This window comes from Barbus barbus, assembly GCF_936440315.1.
Source record: "Barbus barbus genome assembly, chromosome: 9".
NCBI classification, from domain to species: Eukaryota; Metazoa; Chordata; class Actinopteri; order Cypriniformes; family Cyprinidae; genus Barbus; species Barbus barbus.
In genome coordinates this window covers 29025901-29044315 of record NC_136737.1, presented here as the reverse complement: position 1 = coordinate 29044315, position 18415 = coordinate 29025901, and the positions used below count along the sequence as shown (strand labels likewise).

The window sequence follows — 18415 nt, the reverse complement described above, 5'->3', positions numbered from 1 at the left end:
ATAATATAATATAGGTGAGACCGATATTAGAATTATAGGCCTACAAAAGAATGCTGCGCTTATTATAAATAGACGTCTCAGGGGCCATTCACATATCGCGCCTAAAAACGCGTGGAAAACGCAAGGCGCGCAGCTTTCTCTTTTTTTCCAAAGCGCTCGGGCGGTTGCGCTCCGGAGCAGTACCGGCGCAATGGGCGGGCAATGGGGGGCCTGGCCCTCCCTGTGAGTCACTAGTGCCCGCCCTGGAGGAGTCTGCTGAGTGAAGAAAACTTTGTACTATTCAAACATCAGTTATTATTTATTTACCCATGCATTGAGAAAAAGCGGAGATCTGTTTCCTCCAGGCTGTGCGCGGCGCTCAATCTGAAAGGAGGCGGGGTGGAGTTACGAGTAGAGCCCTGCATTTCGGCCCTGGCCGATGGGCCCGTCTTTTGTACGCCTCTAGGGCCGGGCTTCGGGTCAATTTCCACGTCATAGTTAAGACGCGGGCCAGGCATCGGGCCTGTTTTGGGTTTCTCCTTATTTTATATTGTAGACATCTATCCATTGGCGATGAAAAAAACTGCCGCGCTGGTGGAAACAACAGGAGACCGTGCCGCGACTGAGAGCAGCAGCAGTTCTGCATTCAAATGCACGCTATAGACTAAAGCTTGCTGCAAAACCCCAGCAAACATAACCATGAATGTGTCTGCGGGAAATAGTAAGGAAATATTTGAATTATTTACTACTAAACTAATGTTTTCTGAGTCTGTGTCGCAAGGATGAAGCTGCTGATCCTGACTCACCGTCTCCTCATTAGACGCGCCTTTAGAGAGAAATGCATCTTTATTGATTATGATTAAGATTATAATAAAAGAGTTTTTGTTTTAATTTTTTTTTATTTCGTTAAGTGATAATTTAAAGCTTTCTATAGATATATTTATCATGTCTGTGAGGCATGTATTTGCTCAGCTTCGGTTCATTTTTGGGAAGCGCTCCTGTTAAAGACGGCAGAAAGCGCATCATGTTTGTTTTCTTTGTTTTATAAAAGCCTTTTGTTGGTATTGTGAGTGCCCACAAATACAAGTAGACCCTTTACAGGTCCGAATGGTGTATTACTCTTACCTTTATCAATAAATAAATAAATGAGGGCGTAGGTTATTTTAATTTGTTTCCACTGAAATAAATCCATGTGTTTGCTGGTGCCTCCATGTCCTGCAGAGCGCGCTTTAGCTTCCTCTCCGCACACACTTAGATATAGCGCACATTATTATTATAGCAGGTTTAATGTTTAAACATTGTTATATAGGCTACTTGAACTGTTTTAGTATATCTATAGATTTTATTTTAGGCAGGTCCTGATGATATGAGAAGGCTAAATTGATCAAACATAGGCTATGATCAGCTCATGCCGCTGGCCGCTTGGTCGTTACTTAAAAAAAACAAAGACGTATAGGCTATTTAACGAACAAAAATGCTCCAAACGTTTTTCTAAATTAACTTAATAAAAAAACAAAACGAAATATGTTAATTTTGCCATTACACACAAAACTGAACAATTGTAATTGCCGAAACAGTAGTATAAACTGTTTTAGGAGAAGGGGAAAAAAAAAAGACGCGCTTGGGTTGGACTCGGGCCAGTAATTCTGATAAGCTGTCGGACGTGGGCCGGGCTAGGGCCTGAATTTGAGGCCAGTGCAGGGCTCTAGTCATGAGCTTTCGCTGAGATCTTGAGGATCCAACGGCGTTAAGAAGTTTTACTGACAAGCTCTTTTTAATGATTGGCATTGGTTAAACATTTTAATTCTCGGGCCATGCCCCCCCCCCCCCCAACGAGTTACTGTGCTCCCACTTTCCATCCTCTCCCCTCCTTGCTGAAAGTGATCGATTTCAAAAGCGAAAGTGAAACCAATAAAACAGCATAAGAAAGCGATTGCATGCTTTAGCGAGCGTCAGCGGCTCAACCCCCCCCCCCCACACACACACGTGATTTGTGCCCCCCCTGGAAATTCAAATGCCCCCCTGATGGAGGTGCCCTGGCGCCGGCTCTGCTCCGGAGGCGTCTGTCGTTGCTAAACAACCATCAGCTGCGCTCTCCGTTACAACAAGGACATTTCAGCAATGGATTTCCAACACCGAAAAACACTTGCTGTAACTCTGTTACAAGATTTATTTACTAAGAAAATAAAAAAACGCCGCAGTGTTTGGGTGCACCCCATACTTCAAAAACGCTGCTGAGGTTTCAAAGTAACGGAAAAGGTGAGGAAGCTGATTGGTTGGTTCTTGTCACATGACCTGCGGTGCGCTTGCGGCATTCTGAAAAGTTGAGATGTTTTTATCTCGATGCGGCGCGGACGCGCCTGGAAAAAACGAGCGCGTCACTTTCATTATGAGCGTCTCCATTTGAAATAACGAACTTGAGCGCGCAAAAGACGCGATATGTGAGCGGCCCCTTAGGCGTGCGCTTTATTTTAAATGCAGCATGCGATGTTGTTTAATAACTTTCAAACGGTAGAGCCTGTTCCTTTATAACATAGCCAAAGGTCGGTGTATTTTTGCTTTATACATTTTAGGCTTATTCTCAAATTCAAATTGTGTTAGTGGGGCGGGATTATTAGGCCATTTTAATCGGACAATTTGACCGGAGAGATTTAATTTTGTCGGACATTTCATTTTTTTTCCGGCCAATGTCCGGCAATTACCGGACAACGGAAACCCAGGCACACACACAATCACACACGCACACACAATTACACACACACACACACACACAATTACACACACACGTGCAGACTCACACACATGAATCTCACGATCACAACTCTCCAGTCTGAATTTATGGAGCTTTTCCACTGCATAGTGCGGCACGGTTCAGTACAGCTCACTTCTGGTGGGTTTTCCACTGGGAACAGTACCTGGTACTTTTTTTAGCACCACCTCGGCCGAGGTTTCAAGCGAGCTGTACCGTTAGCAAAACATGACGTTTAAACTCTGCTGATCACTGATTGGCCGGAGAAAATTGTCACTGATTTAAATCAGCACAGCCAGCGAAGGATCAAACGCAACTTTTGAATGAGCGCACCTTTTTTAAACAACCAAAAAATGGCTGTTTCGTTGTCTGTTGAGGAAGTACAGATGTTCCTCTCGTTGATAGCCGAGGAGCGGATCCAGCGAGAGCGTGATGGAGCGACGCAGAATTAAAACGTTTTTCAGGAGTCACGGCAGTAGAGGCGGTGCAACTATAACGACACGTGAATAATCCCGTCCACTCTAAAGCGGTACTAAACTGCAGTGCAAACACAAAACGAGCCGAACTGAGCCGTGTCGTGCCGTTCTGAACCGTGCCGAGCCGAGTCGTACCACGCAGTGGAAAAGAGCCATTAGTCAGAGGGTGCAAGGTTAACCTATTCTTTAAGTGACTGTCTACTGCTAATCTAGTTCATGAGAATAAAACTCCCACACAATGATGTACAAGTACAGGGGTAGACAATAAGGGAAATTAAGTAAATATACTTCCTTAATTTCCCTCTGTAAAGAAACCTCATTGCTGGCTACTCTCTGCTGTCTCAGACTACGACATCTTAGCCCTTTATCGGCCTCCGTAGCTTCTCTAAAGGGAGCGGTGAGCGGGAGACTGAGCCGTTGCTTGTAATTCACAAACTCAACCGCTACATGCTGCTAAAATCTACACACTGCACCTTTAAGTCGGCCGCCTACTGCTTGATCAGAACAGAAAGTGTAGTTCTGGTCACTTCAGTACAACTTGCTAATCAGTGATAGACAGAAATCAAAAGGTCTCTGATGACGTGCTACTGCTCCATTCATCCATGAGCCTTTAGTCTGTTCTGTCCTGGACACAGATTTGAGGAAACATCAGCCTCCACATGATCTACTAGTCATTATGATTTCAGAAAATGTATCTGTATGTTTCATTTTGGCTGATACTTATGTACTTTGTTGTTCATTGGTCTATAACGCTGCCTTCACGTGCTATCGGAAATGTCTTATTTCCCACTTATGAAGTCGTGATTACGAGCTTGTTGTGTTCAAGTGCTTTAATGTCAGAAATAATAAATTGTAGCATCCCATTGGTTGATAAACATTCACCGTGCTATACATGCAGTTTTCTGACAATCCTGGAATTTCAGTCAAATACATGTTTATTTCACTGCTTATAAAACATAACATATGCTTTGAATGATCGTTGATATCTAGCCTATAAATACAGTACTTAAGCGACCAGGCAAAGGGATGTAGTTGTTGTGAGAACAGACAGCAGCAATGGTTGTCCCCTCCACCATGTTTAAAGATTATGACCCGCCCAACTCAGAAACTCTGGAATCAAAATTATTTCTGAATTTCCCAGTAGTAAATATGACTTGAAAGGCCGTTCACATCCAATTTCCTGATTACTCCGATAGCATGTGAAGGCACAATAAGTGTATATCCCAGGGGTGACCACACTTTCTTGAGCGGGGATCTACTTTAAAAAAATAAATAGGCCTAAATAAAAAAGCTGGTTGGGATGTATCTTTATATTGCATTAAGTTAAATTGTTATTTAAAAAATAATAAAATAATGTTCAATAATGCCTGCATTTACCTAAAGCAGTGCTTCTCAACCTTTTTTACTCCAAGACCCCCTCTTCTCCAAATCAATACTGCAAGCCCAAACTTTTCTATTCACTAAAACCTTCGTATTTTCATGTCATTTTTTTAAACAAAGCAAATTCAAGAAAGATTTAAGCATCCCATGAACACACTTCACAAAAATGTCTCTAAAGTTGTGTTTAATATCTACAAAGTATGTAAAAGTATGTATCTCTGAACTCAGCGATCTGAAGGCAGCTCGACACCATCAGTGAATATTTCCTCTGTCAGAACAAGCTGTTTGAGCGTCTGATGCCCGTATGTACATGAACACCACTGATCCTCACAAACTTCTCCAAAACACACGAGCATCCGTTATAAAACTCTGTGTATTCAACTAGGTGAATATCCTGAGCTGTGTTCAAGCAGAAATATGATATTATAGTGATCAGTGCACCGAGAGCACAAATACACACGGTTCGTTTGTGCATCAAATAACAGACACAACACACACCTAATGCACCATCCTGTATGTGACTGTAATCATCTTTACCTTGATGACAATCATCATCCATCAAAACTTTAGGCTACTAGTGTGACCCTGGCTTCTTTTATCCAGCCGAGATAAACATACATTAGTCTTGAGCACATTCAGTTCAATCATTGTGTTTGTCATGCTGTTTGGAAATGACTTGAAGATAATTAAAGTGAAGACAGAGTTTTTGGGTGAACTATCGCTTTAACATGAAATGTTTTTGTTTGGCAGTATTTTCACACAGTTTTTGTGTTTAATAATATAATAACACTTACTGTAGTTTCTGTAGTTTACAGTGTGGATCCTCCAGAGCTGAACTCAGAGCAGACCAGCCTTTCTCTGTAATACTGCAACAGGAAAGACTGCAGAGAAAATACAGAAAAAATAAAGATTACGTTCATTCACTGTTTGTCACAGACCCATGAATGAGGTGTTAAATCAACCGGATCATTGAGGAGAGGAGTGCTGTATCTTTTCTAAGTGATCGGACCTACGATGTTCACACAGCAGACAAAAAAGCAGACAAAAAAATCCCATAGACTTACAATGGAGAAATGTTCATGAAAGCATAATCTAGCCGCTGCCGTTTTCAAAGCAAAACTGTGACATTTCATTCACTGACGCTCTTCAATAGTGATGTTACGTTCGTGAACGAATCGTTCTTTTTGAACGAATCTTTTAGGTGAACGAATCATTCTCGTTCACGTAATCCATTGACTCATATTTCTCGTTCACTGAAATTCCTCCCTCCACCGCAGCGCGCCGCTATTGCGCGCATGCGTAGCTCTGGACCGTTTCATCTGTCAAAGAATGACTAAACCTCGAGCCAATAGCCTTCGAGTATGATACGAGGACGGAGCATGTGATTTGTTGAATCTAGTGAACGAATACGCCCTTCACTGAGTTGCTTTGAGTTTGAAAGAGTCAAATGAACTGTTACATACATACATCTCGTCTCATTATTACGTTCGTCGTTCGAACAACTGGTTCTTTGTTTTATTTTTTTATATTATTGTTTTATTTTTTTTATTTATCATTTCGTTTTATTTATTTATATTATTGTTGTTTTACGTTTGAACAGTTACATACTTTTAAATAAAAAAAGATTTCATTATGTTAGTCATGTCATGCACTTTTGTTTAAAAACTGTGAAACATAAAAAAATATGGCAGTATTGATTATTTGCGTCACGTCATCCCATCTCATTTGCGTCACGTGACTCACGTCAGCAAATAGCATTTCAGCTCGGGTTTAGAAGGGGCATGTAATTGGTTGGATCGAACGAACGAATATAATAGCATCATTGACCGAGATGGCTCTGTTTTGAGTCTGAACGAGAGAGAGATCTCCCGTTCGTGAACGAATTGAACGAACTGGTAGCTATACCCAGTTCGTTGACCGGGTAGGTCGGCCATTCTGTCAATCTAGTTCATCAATCAGCAGAAAGCGGATGCAAAGCACAGGTATCCGTACTGTGCACGCTTGTTTATATTCATATTTTACATACAGAACATAACTCCTCGTTTAACATAATCTCAGATTTGAACGTGTAAATCTCTGCCTAAACAATTAAATGTTAACTAGCCTAGTATGCAAACAAATAAAAAAAAACACTTGTGCTTTGGTCATCCGAAAAGAGTGTAATTTAAAAGATAAAAAGAGTAATGACTTTGATCACTTATTTAGACTTATTTTATTCATTTAATGAGAAGGGCACAATTTTTAATGAAGCCAAATCGGTTTTTATTTTGTAACAAGTAAATACGTTAGTTGAACAACACATTTTGCCGCACATGCTGACGTATTTGTGTAATATGGAAAAATGGTCACTGAACGAATTAGTGAACGAATCTGAACGAATCATTTTGGTGAACGAACGAAAAATGAACGAGTCTCTGGAAAGAATCAAAATTTCCACCACTACTCTTCAATCAGCGGCTCTAAACCCGGAAGCGCATAAACTTACTTGCCGGCAACCCGACAAAATAAAAGCTCGCCGATTTCACTTTTGAAAATGATGAAAATTACAATTAAAAATAACAATGTGTCAAAATATTAGCATTTTATTTTTAACTTTAATATAAAATAATTGTGTGTGTATGTAATACTCCCTTTTTAAAATAAAATAGTATTATCACACTTGATTATTTAGTTTATTATTTAATTTAAATAAAAACTAAATAAAGTGCAATATTATTATCACTATTATTAATTTATTTTTTTATAGTTATATTTTATGGGTCACACTGCATGCCGTGGCCTGTGTGAGGACCAAACCAAATCTCCAGGTTCTCATATGAACCAGGCTGAAAAACTTATGAGCTCCTCTGTTTATATGGCTTTCCACACGCACACACACACACACACTCTCACACAAACACACACACACACACACACACACAGAGAAATTTTTTTTTAATTCTAATTCAATATTTGTAATATCAGAGAGTAACAACCCTGTTCCTGGAGACACCTCATCTTTGCACAGTTTGGATGAACCTCTCTTATCAAACACACTTGATTCAACACTTCAGGTCATTAGTAGAGCGCTCTGTGATGTTAGCTGAGTGTGTCAAATAAGAAAGACCTCAAAATATACAGAAACAGTGTAGAGAAACACAGGCCTACTGTTCACAATAAAGTCAATAAAACAAAGACACTGTAAAATACTCACTCAATCTTTCTAGATGCTTTGATCACTGGCAGCAGCCTCAGGAGACATTCTTCTGATCGATCATATTTACTCAGATTAAACTCATCCAGCTCTTCTTCTGAGTTCAGCAGCACAAACACCAGAGCCGACCACTGAGCAGCAGACAGAGAGACTCCAGAGAGACGACGGTCATCTGTTCTGCTCAGGTATGTTTGTACCTCCTGCTCCAGTGAACGATCATTCAGTTCATTCAGACAGTGGAACAGATTGATGGATTTCTCTGGAGAGGGATTCTCCCTGATCTTCTGTTTGATGTATTCAGCTGTTTCCTGATTGATCTGAGAGCTGCTTACTGTCTTTCTCAGGAGGCCTTGTAAGAGAGTCTGATTAGACTCTAGTGAGAGACCTAGAAGGAACCGGAGGAAAAGGTCCCAGTGTCCGTTCTCACTCTGTAAGGCCTTGTCCACTTCTCTCTTCAGTAAACTGGTCATTGTTGACTTTAATATATTCCTCAGTCCTGTGTTTTGTTCAGAAAAGGACAGCAGCTTGAATAAAGCAGCAAGAAACTCCTGAATACTCAGATGAACAAAGCTGTACACCTTCCCCAGCTGCAGTCCAGACTCCTCTCTGAAGATCTGGGTACAAACTCCTGAGTACACGGACACTTCTCTGACATCAATGCCGCTCTCTTTCAGGTCCTCTTCATAGAAGATCAGGTTCCCTTTTTCCAGCTGTTCAAAAGCCAGTTTTCCTAGAGACAGAATAGTCTTTCTAGTCTGATCAGGATCAAGTTCATATTTCCCATCATACTTCTGCGTCTTCAGTTTGGTCTGAAAGATCAGGAAGTGCGTGAACATTTGTGTGAGAGTCTTGGGAATCTCTGCTCTCTCTGCTTTACCCATCATCCTCTCCAGAACAGCGGCTGAAATCCAGCAGAAGACTGGGATGTGACACATGATGAACAGACTTCTTGATGATCGGATGTGTGTGACGATCCTATCAGCCAGACTCGGATCATTTATTCTCTTCCTGAAATATTCCTCCTTCTGAGGGTCGTTGAATCCTCGTACCTCTGTGACCTGGTGGACACACTCAGGAGGGATCTGATTGGCTGCTGCTGGTCGAGAGGTGATCCAGAGGAGAGCAGAAGGAAGTAGATTGCCCTTGATGAGGTTGGTCAGCAGCACATCCACTGAGGCTGATTCTGTCACATCAGACAAGCTCCGATTGTTTTGGAAATCTAGACGCAGTCGACACTCATCCAGACCATCAAATATGAACATGACTTTGTAGTCTTCATAATCTGCTGACTTAAATTCTCTGGTTTCTGTGTGAAGCTGGTTTAGAAGATCCACAAGACTGAGATGTTTCTGTATCAGATTCAGCTCCCTGAAAGGAAGTGGAAATATGAAATGAACATCCTGATTGGCTTTTCCTTCAGCCCAGTCCAGAATGAACTTCTGCACAGAGACTGTTTTTCCAATTCCAGCGACTCCTTTAGTCAGCACAGTTCTGATGGGTTTGTCTTGTCCAGGTGAGGGTTTAAATATGTCATTGCAGTTGATTGGTGTCTCCTGTGTCTCTGGTCTCCTGGACACTGTCTCAATCTGTCTCACCTCATGTTCATTATTGACCTCTCCACTGCCTCCCTCTGTGATGTAGAGCTCTGTGTAGATCTCATTCAGACGTGTTGAGTCTCCATGATTGGACAGTCCTTCATTGATTCTCTGATATTTATCCTGTAGTCTGGATCTGAGTTTTTGTTGATACACTGGCATCAGTTCTGAGCAAAGGAAATAATTCTTGTTATTGGCAGAGCAATATTTTAGAAATGTATTTTTAGGTTTGATATGTTAGATATTAGATTGTGTCATGAGATTCAGAGACAGAAGGTTCATAATAAAAACACAGGCTATAATCAGCTGATCCAGAGCTCTTACTGGTCTGTAGTGTGTTAGCGAGGTCTGTCTGGTTCATCTTCCTCAGGATGAACAGTGTGATCTTCAGAAGCCCCTCTCTGACTCTGATATGATCCTCGTCAGCATAATGGTCTCTTTCAGAGCATTCTGGGTAATCTGGACTCAGTAGTCTCTTAAAACCTTTCAGCTCACTCTTCATCACAGAGATGATTTTCTGCTCAAGATCCTGAAATAGTGAATATTATTTTGTTTAGTCAAAGGCATGAATACTAAACATCACTGAATTATATCACAGCTGCTAATAACTTCCACTGTTTGCTCAGACATCAGCGTCTACAGATACTGAGGTTAAAAGAGGGAGTTTGACTGGATTGGCTGTTTGCTAGATTGATGTTCATCTTTGTGCAGCAGTCAGGTTACATATGGATTCAGCTTCTCTACTTTAGTGATCATTGATCTGCTTTATAGTGGCCTACAAATGATCTTACACTGGTAGGAAAGTAAATGTGACTATTACAGAGAGGATTGCACAGATTTATGAAACAGTCGTATGCCGTCAATCCCATCATAGAAAGATGTACATTGATAAATGTGGCGGCAGAAAACAATCGTCGTTTGAATATCACGCCCCTAAAAACACCCCGGTTTAGAAACCTGGCCCCTAGAGTTTACGACACGGAGAAACATAACCCGCCAAAAAGAGGAAGTGATCTCATGAAAGAGAAATTGATTTTATTCAAAAAATAAAAACCTTATAACTCATTTAACCTTATAATTGCAAACAATAGCATTAATTTATATGTATATTAAATACCAGTAAATTGAACGAAACATTCATAAACATTATAAACACTATATAGATTATTTAGTTCTCGTTAATCCACAAGAAACCCTTTAAATTTAAGGCTATTACAAAACAAGAATGAAAAAAATAGTAGCTATAAAATGTTATATTAAACTATGAAGTAAAACACAAATGAGGCTATAGTGGCATTCATTATAATACAACGTCAAGCTGAAATGAATGAATTAAAGCGAAACTAAACGGCATTGGGCTCACAAGCCTCTCTCATTCAACATCCAAATGTTTCCATTTTTTGCCATGTAACATTTGGTTGATAAACTATTATCTATGATGTAAACAAGGCTTTGTACTTCACTTCGCAGACAGCAAGCGCACTCGGGCCGATTCTGTCTGAAATGCGGCACTGTCGGCTCAGTCTCGGCATCGGTGAGAAGATAATGGACCAGAGCCACGCCGACTCTACAAAACACTTCTGGCTGACAGACGGCTTCTTCTATCTGGGCCGATCGCGCGGCAGGTCTACACTCGGTGTAGTTGTGTGTATCTCCTTCGCCCGACTCGGGCTCTGACGGGCCGCTGCTAGAATGAAGGAGATCCGCGTCTGAGAGAAAGATCTGGAGGTTAATCCTGAGGAGATTTCGGCGGACACAGATCTCAAGAGGAATACTTCAGCTGCAAAAGGTAAGTTATTTAATTTATTTAATATTCAGTCGCGTGTTGTTTAATGTTTTAAATGCCACGGAAGAGTATAGTTTTTAGATGGTTTCTATTAGGAGGTTTGCGATGATAACATAGCGTCAGAAAAACCGTTCGGTCCCGAATATATTGAGTGTTGATGAGTAACGTTACAGGCCTAACTGTTAAGCGCGCTCTCTTTAGAAAAACGGGGTGTTTTTTAAATATAAAAAACTGATGAGCTGTATCCTGTGCACGATAATGTTAGCTAATTAAATTAATGAGTTAAATTCCATTTTGTTTTCTAGAATTAATTCGATCGTCTTTTTCAACGAGTGATTGCTAGTGAATCATAGGAGTCGACTCCGCTGCTGGCGCCATAGATATCTATACGAGTGACTCTCTGATTTGATTCACTTAACCATTCAAATGAATCATTTGTGTGTGAATCAAACTGAGCACGCTGTTATAGCACCTGCTAAGACAATTCAATATGTGCAATCTGAATTATTAATAATATTTATTTTGTGGTAACTCTGCTGTTTAGGAAGCTCTGACACAGAAAAACACTTTAGATAAGAGAAAGCCGTAAAATGTGTGTCATGTTTAGTTCTTGAATGGAGGCCTAATCTGTCAGCTGCATGAGAGCAGGGTCAATTTTTGTTAAAATTATGAATATTTGAATATTTAATTATGAATATTTAAGTTGTATGAAATATTCTTAATGGTATCAATCCACAATCTGACTTGTGATGCAGCCTGGAATAATCACACCATGTTCATTGGTTTGGTCAGAGGAGACTGTTTCCTGACTGAGCCTGGTCTTGTTTGGGTTCCTTGTCACTGATGCCTTTTGTCTTGCTTAGTTGCAGACACTTAATATTCAGCAATATTATTCCCTTGACTGCACTGATGCCATTTGATAATAACTGAACTGAATTATGACATAATGTTTTTATATATATATATATTAGTAAATATAATTTACTTGTTACTTTGTGGTTTAAAAAGTGTGTTAATGTTTATACTGTAGTGCATTTGTTCATTGTTAATATATATATTTGGTAATTTTATAATAAAGCCTTTTTAATGTTTTTAAATGGTTGTTTTTGTGTTTCACTGCTGAATTACATTTAGCAGGTTCTGGGCCACATTAACACATCTTTAAATGGTCTCTCACATCTTAACACATTTGGCCCGGGGACCAAGCCGAGTCTCAGCCGGATCTGGCTTGAAGTGTCTGGGCCAGATCAGGGTCACGTCAGTAAATAAGAGTCATTTTACAGGGCATGGGCCACATCTGGGCCAGAGGAAATTGTTTGTGTCTGTTTTCAGTGCGTGGGCCAGTTTTGGGCCGGGGACCCAGCCAGAATTGGGCCAGAAGTGAAGCAAGGTTGTGGCCCAGAGGTGGGCCAGACAAATTTTGCTATCTGGGTTTTGTTCCAGTATCCATGTAAAATATGACCCTTCACATGCGCAATAAATGTTTGTTTCAGCGCTGAACGCTGATTTTACAGTGGACCTTGTAAATTGTGCAGTGTAACTTTATGTTTGGTTGACTGCATTTTAGTTTGATTAATGGCTGAAATGTCAAGTTAGTAACGCTGAAATGTTGCGTGTGAGGCACCTGCGTGATCACCAATCAGTTACATTAAATAAAATAAAGATATGAAGAAAACAAATAAAATGCATTAAGAGTGTCACAAAAACGAAAGTGTTTATTTTATTTTTTTGTTAATCTGTTAATTAAGATACATATATTTCGTGTAGCCCTATTTATTTTATTTTAATTTCTTTTTTTTCTCCATTCACAGAAGCACTGCAGGTGCGTGATTCCTCATGGTCTATTTATGCTGCTATTTGAGCATATAGCTAAAGCCCTGAAAGAGGGGAAAAAAAGAAAAGCTTTGTTTGTCGGTTTAGGAAAATAATCAAAATGCTGTCATTAATCAATTCTCCGAAATTGTCTATGCTGCACGCAAGTTCAGGCTAACTCAAAAACACGAGCTCAGACCTGACGTCAGATTTGATCGTATCCACCGCTCGCGCCCTTATTGATCAATTACAAGTGTTGCGTAGAAACCACCGTACGCCCAATTCTCCGTCTTAGGTTCGTTTCGTAAATGAGGCCCATTGTGTTGACACACACACACACACACACACATTTGCACGCACGCACACAGACACACACATGCACACACACACACATGCACACACACACGCACACACACATGCACGCACGCACACAGACACACACACACACACACGTTGGTTTTTGTGGTTTATGGGGACTCTCCATAGGCGTAATGGTTTTTATACTGAACAAACTGTGTGTGCTATTGCCCTACACCAACCCTACACCTAAACTTAGCCCTCACAGGAGACTTTGTGCATTTTTAGATTTTCAAAAAAACACCATTTAGTATGTTTTTTAAGCCTTTTGAATTACGGGGACATAGGCAGTGTCCTCATAAACCACCTTCATATTGTAATACCTCTGTCATACCCATGTCATTATACAAATTTGTGTCCTCATAAACCACATAAACATGCACAAACACACACGCCCACACACGCACACATATACACACGCACACACACACTCTCTCACACACACACACACACACACACACATGTTGGGTTTCCATGTTTTATGGGGACATCCCATAGGCGTAATGGTTTTTATACTGTACAAACTGTGTGTGCTATTGCCCTACACCAACCCTACACCTAAACTTAGCCCTCACAGGAAACATGCTGCATTTTTAGATTTTCAAAAAACTTTATGCTGTATGATTTATAAGCTTGTTTCCTCATGGGGACCAAAAAATGTCCCCACAAGATTAAGATTTACTGGTATTACTATCCTTGTGGGGACATTTGGTCCCCAGGACGTGATGAATACCAGGTGCACACACACACACACACACACACACACACACACACACACACACACAAAACCAACCTTGAAAATGGAGTCTAAGTTGTTCTTTGCTGAATGTGATTCTGGTCCTTCATGTTTTTGACTGTAGTTAAACAAATATTGAATGTTTTTGTAAATATGTATGAATGTATTTAATACAGATCAGTAAATGAATGAATATCTTATATATATTTCTGATACTGTAAACTAAACAGCACCTCAGATCAGATGATTCTCCCGAGCTGAATTTCATTGGAGGATGCATTGACTGGTCACTCTTGATGGACACACAGCTGGGTTCAGGAGAGTCATTCTCACACAGACTGAAACACAACAGCAATACAAACTGTTTCTGAAAATCTCACACTGCTCTGAAAGAAACACATTTACTGTTTCAAACTCCCTTTAATATTCATCTTTCACTGAATAATAGCGATGGGGAGGTTGTTGAATTTTTAAATATGCATTTCATATTTCCTACATGATTAATTTATGTTCCTCATCTAAACATATTTGAATCATGTAGCATGTATTTATTCTGTAAGGATGTTCAATCATATAGAATTAGTCATGTTGAAGATAAATAAAGTGGTTATGAGTTCTTCAGAAACCCCGCTCCTTTGTGAAGGAAACTGATTCGCACCCATCACCATTTAGTCTCTCGCTGTGGATGGATCTGAGCTCTACACGGAGTTAGGGAACATAAACGCGGATCAATTATGTTGAAAGAACATAGAAATATCTGCAACCGATGTACATATTTGTTTCATGGAGGACTGTGTTGTGTCTTGAGAGTTAAAAGATAAAAGTATTATTTTCTATCAATAAAAGGATCTGGCCCATGTGCCCTCTTCATTCATGCATTATAGAATAAAATAGAGCAATACAGAGACACTGGTGCAGGGACGGATGATGACGCAGAGGTGCCCTGGACTGATTATAGGCCCTCCTCAGTTCAAATTGCAGTCATTTTTCTTACCTTCAAATAGCAATGGATTTTACCTACACTAAATAGCTATAGATTATATTTACACTATGTTACAATAGCAGGATTTTCTGCTATTTATACTACTTGTTGCAAAATAGTGGCAATTATCTGCACTTCAGTATAGTATTACATTATAAACCAGTATGCAATAATAACGTATTGAGAGTAAATTATCATTTTAATTCAGATTATTAAATGGATGCCACCTTATTGATACAATAAAGCCCTCCCTACACCTACCCTAACCCTACCTACCCGATACTGTATTTTCAACTTTTTGGTTATTTCTTTCATTTTTATTAAAAATAAATGCCTTTACGATGTGATATGAGATTTGAAAAGGGAGAAAAGTCTAGTCGATCGCGTCAAAAATCCTCCCATAAGTGATTTAGCATCTGCGCCACTGGAGCTGCTGGTCATTGTACTCATGAGAGCAGAATTAATTCAGGGAGCGCTCACACTGAATAAAACACTCATCTGAATGCCTCTTATTGGTCATTGTACTCATGAGCTCAACAGAATCATGTGTGATTGGTTATAATGCGCAGTGCTGGAGCTAAAAACACAGCAGTCTCTGGCTCCGTGCCAGACAGTGAAGTTGAGCAAACACAGATTTGAATTTAGCACCGAACATCTAATCACACCGGTGTGATCGTTTATCAGAGACTAAAATATATTAATCAGCTATTTGTGTCTTTTGGAAGCTGCATTCAAAATCCACTTGACTCAAAGATCTGAGGGGCACGGTTGAAATCGTGTTATTGTAGCATGCATTTATTGTTTCTGAACATTAAAAATGTGAAACATATTCAGTTTTCTCACCTCTTGACTGTCTTTATCTGTGTGTGATGTTCTTCAGAGAGATTCATTCTGGAGGCCATGGTTTCATCTAAAAGCAGATACAGATGTTGATCCACAGAGTGAGTTATGAATCATCTCAGCAGTTAATTTTCTCAAATCCAGCTCTGTCTCATCAGTCAGTCCTCAGTAATGACCTGCACACATGAAAAACTATTTCATCCTGATATTATTTACACAGAATCACATTATTCACAAACTGCAGAACAAGTTCAGACGAGCACTGTGTTAAAATGAAAGTAAAGCTGGAATCAGACGATTTACAGACTCTGTGTTTTATCTCCTAATGTCATTTTAACTACTTTCAGAATATCTGATCCTGCTGCTGTACTTCACTTTAAATCAGTCTGGATTGAGTTTGGCTATCAAAGATAATTGTGAACTCCTGATACTCACTGTGTTTTTCTCTCTTCATGTAGTTTACTTCCTCATATAACAAAACAGATCCTGCTGGAATAGTTTCACTTTCTCTGTCACCTGACAAGGAGGAGTTTGAGTCTCTTAATAATGATTTTTATTCTTTATTATTTAAAGTTATAACCCCTGAATGTATTTTCCTCACAGGAGTGTTGTTGAACTGAATATATAAAGCAGCTCTCTGTAAAATATCAAACTAATGTCTCTCTGTCAGCTTCCTCATCTCTTGCTCCTCTTCAGGATACGAGAGGAATATTTTAACAGTGTCAAGAATCTCATTATTTTCTTTAGTAATGTGAGAAGCAGAGAAAGCAATGATCATCCGGCTGTAAGTTAAAAACTTAACTATTTCAAACAGTTATATTATATTATATTATATTATATTATATTATATTATAGTTGTTTCGTCCCTCATTTCAGGGTCAGAGTCAGCTTTATTGTTGTGGTTTTAAGAAGCTCTTGGTACATACCTCTCCCAGCACCAGACGTCTTTTGCTCGTTTTTTGGGCTAAATCAAGTCTGTCCGTCATGGCCTTATTTTAGACCAAAACTCGACGTTTAAAATTAATATTGCCATGAACATGTGATGAATGATCTGACATATATCTGAAGCACTGTTAAATATATTGAAATATATTTTGAAAATAAACTCTAAAATATACATAAATTGTTCTTCGTGATACTGTAAAATGTGTACCAATTCATGTGTTTTTAATCAATATTTTTTTCAGTGTTATTTCTACACCAAGTTTACCATTTCTAAAGTTATTATATTATTATAATGTCTGGATCCAACCATTACATGATCTGAGATGACCGAACACCTGAGATGGAGGATCAGATGAGATGACGTATGTGGCCCTGATCGTAGGCAGAGGCCAGACACCTGGATGAACGCCAGATACAGATCCCCATTGAGGACCCCGCCACTTAGACAGCCATCGGGAAAGACCACTGGAACCAGCTGAGCCCTTACAATCTGACTTGCTGCAGTTTGGAACTGAACTGCTGGTTTGTTTGGCCAGAGGAGAACTGGCCCTCCGACTGAGCCTGGTTTCTCCCAAGGTTTTTTTCTCTATTCTGTCACCGATGGAGTTTTGGTTCCTTGCCGCTGTCGCCTCTGGCTTGCTTAGTTGGGACGCTTCATTTCCAGCGATATCGTCGACCTGATTGCAACGACACTATTTAAACTTATTGACACATTATTTTCCTTTTTTGATATTGTGCAGTGCTTTGACACAATTTGCCTTGTAAAAAGCGCTATATAAATAAAGGAGACTTGACTTGACTTATTATTATATTATAATTATATTATATTATATTTACGTACATTCTGCCTGACTTACGTGCTTTAATGTGCGCGAGCTGAGCTGGAGGAAGTCTCCATGGAAACGGGGCGGCAGCTCAACTGTCAAACAGCTAAAAGCGTCTCTACTGCTGTTTTCACTCATTTCAGGTAAGTTTAGTCTCTAAAATTACACAAATAGTACATACAAGTGTTCCTGACACTTTCTTTCATCTGAGAAAGCTTATTAAATAACTTTATATGCATCTTTCACAATATATTTTCAGAATGCATTTATAATTTTCTTTTTTGCAAAATTTATATGTGTGTGTGTGTGTGAGAGAGAGTGTGTGTGTGTGTGTGTGTGTGTGTGTGAGAGAGAGAGTGTGTGTGTGTGTGTGTGTGTGAGAGAGAGCGTGTGTGTGTTTGCTCATTAGTTATTTTAATGTCCAAACATAACACCATAAGAGCATTACTAAATAAGTAAACGTAAAAATGTACATCTTATTTATTTTTATATTGTATATTCTGTAAATTATTCTTGTTCTTTTCTGCATTTCACCTCTGCTATAGTTTATATATACTGTAATAAACCTGGAATTGTATAATAAATATTGTTGGCTCTGAGACAGATTGTTTCTGTTCCTAGATTCTTCCAGGCTGACGGCTGTGCTCTAGAGTTGAGCGTATCTCCAGTCGAACAACATCTCTAGACATTATGAGACATATGACTAGTAAGTAATACCTCAGACATACACTACCATTCAAGACTTTAAGGGTCAGATTTGT

At 39.5% G+C, this 18415-nt stretch overlaps 1 protein-coding gene across 6 annotated transcripts in view; it reads right to left on the bottom strand.

Annotated features, from left to right (window-relative positions):
- The window catches only part of LOC306874646 (NLR family CARD domain-containing protein 3-like), a 45258-nt gene extending 28677 nt beyond the window's left edge, over nucleotides 1-16581 (bottom strand). For 3 of the 6 annotated variants that reach the window (XR_013784641.1, XR_013784642.1, XM_079424814.1), the window contains exons 1-7: nucleotides 16321-16581; nucleotides 15889-15955; nucleotides 14297-14401; nucleotides 14121-14181; nucleotides 9697-9901; nucleotides 7778-9539; nucleotides 5379-5465 (exon numbers count right to left, since the gene is read on the bottom strand). Coding sequence is in view for 2 of the 6 variants with exons in the window: in XM_079424814.1 (XP_079280940.1) it covers nucleotides 5379-5465; nucleotides 7778-9539; nucleotides 9697-9901; nucleotides 14121-14181; nucleotides 14297-14401; nucleotides 15889-15955; nucleotides 16321-16339 (2306 nt within the window). In the remaining 4 variants the exon portion in view is untranslated. Of the gene's footprint in view, nucleotides 1-5378; nucleotides 5466-7777; nucleotides 9540-9696; nucleotides 9902-14120; nucleotides 14182-14296; nucleotides 14402-15888; nucleotides 16062-16320 lie in introns of all 6 variants that reach the window. The other 3 variants (XR_013784644.1, XM_079424815.1, XR_013784643.1) reach the window with 2 other exon arrangements.
- Between the last annotated feature and the right edge of the window lie 1834 nt (nucleotides 16582-18415).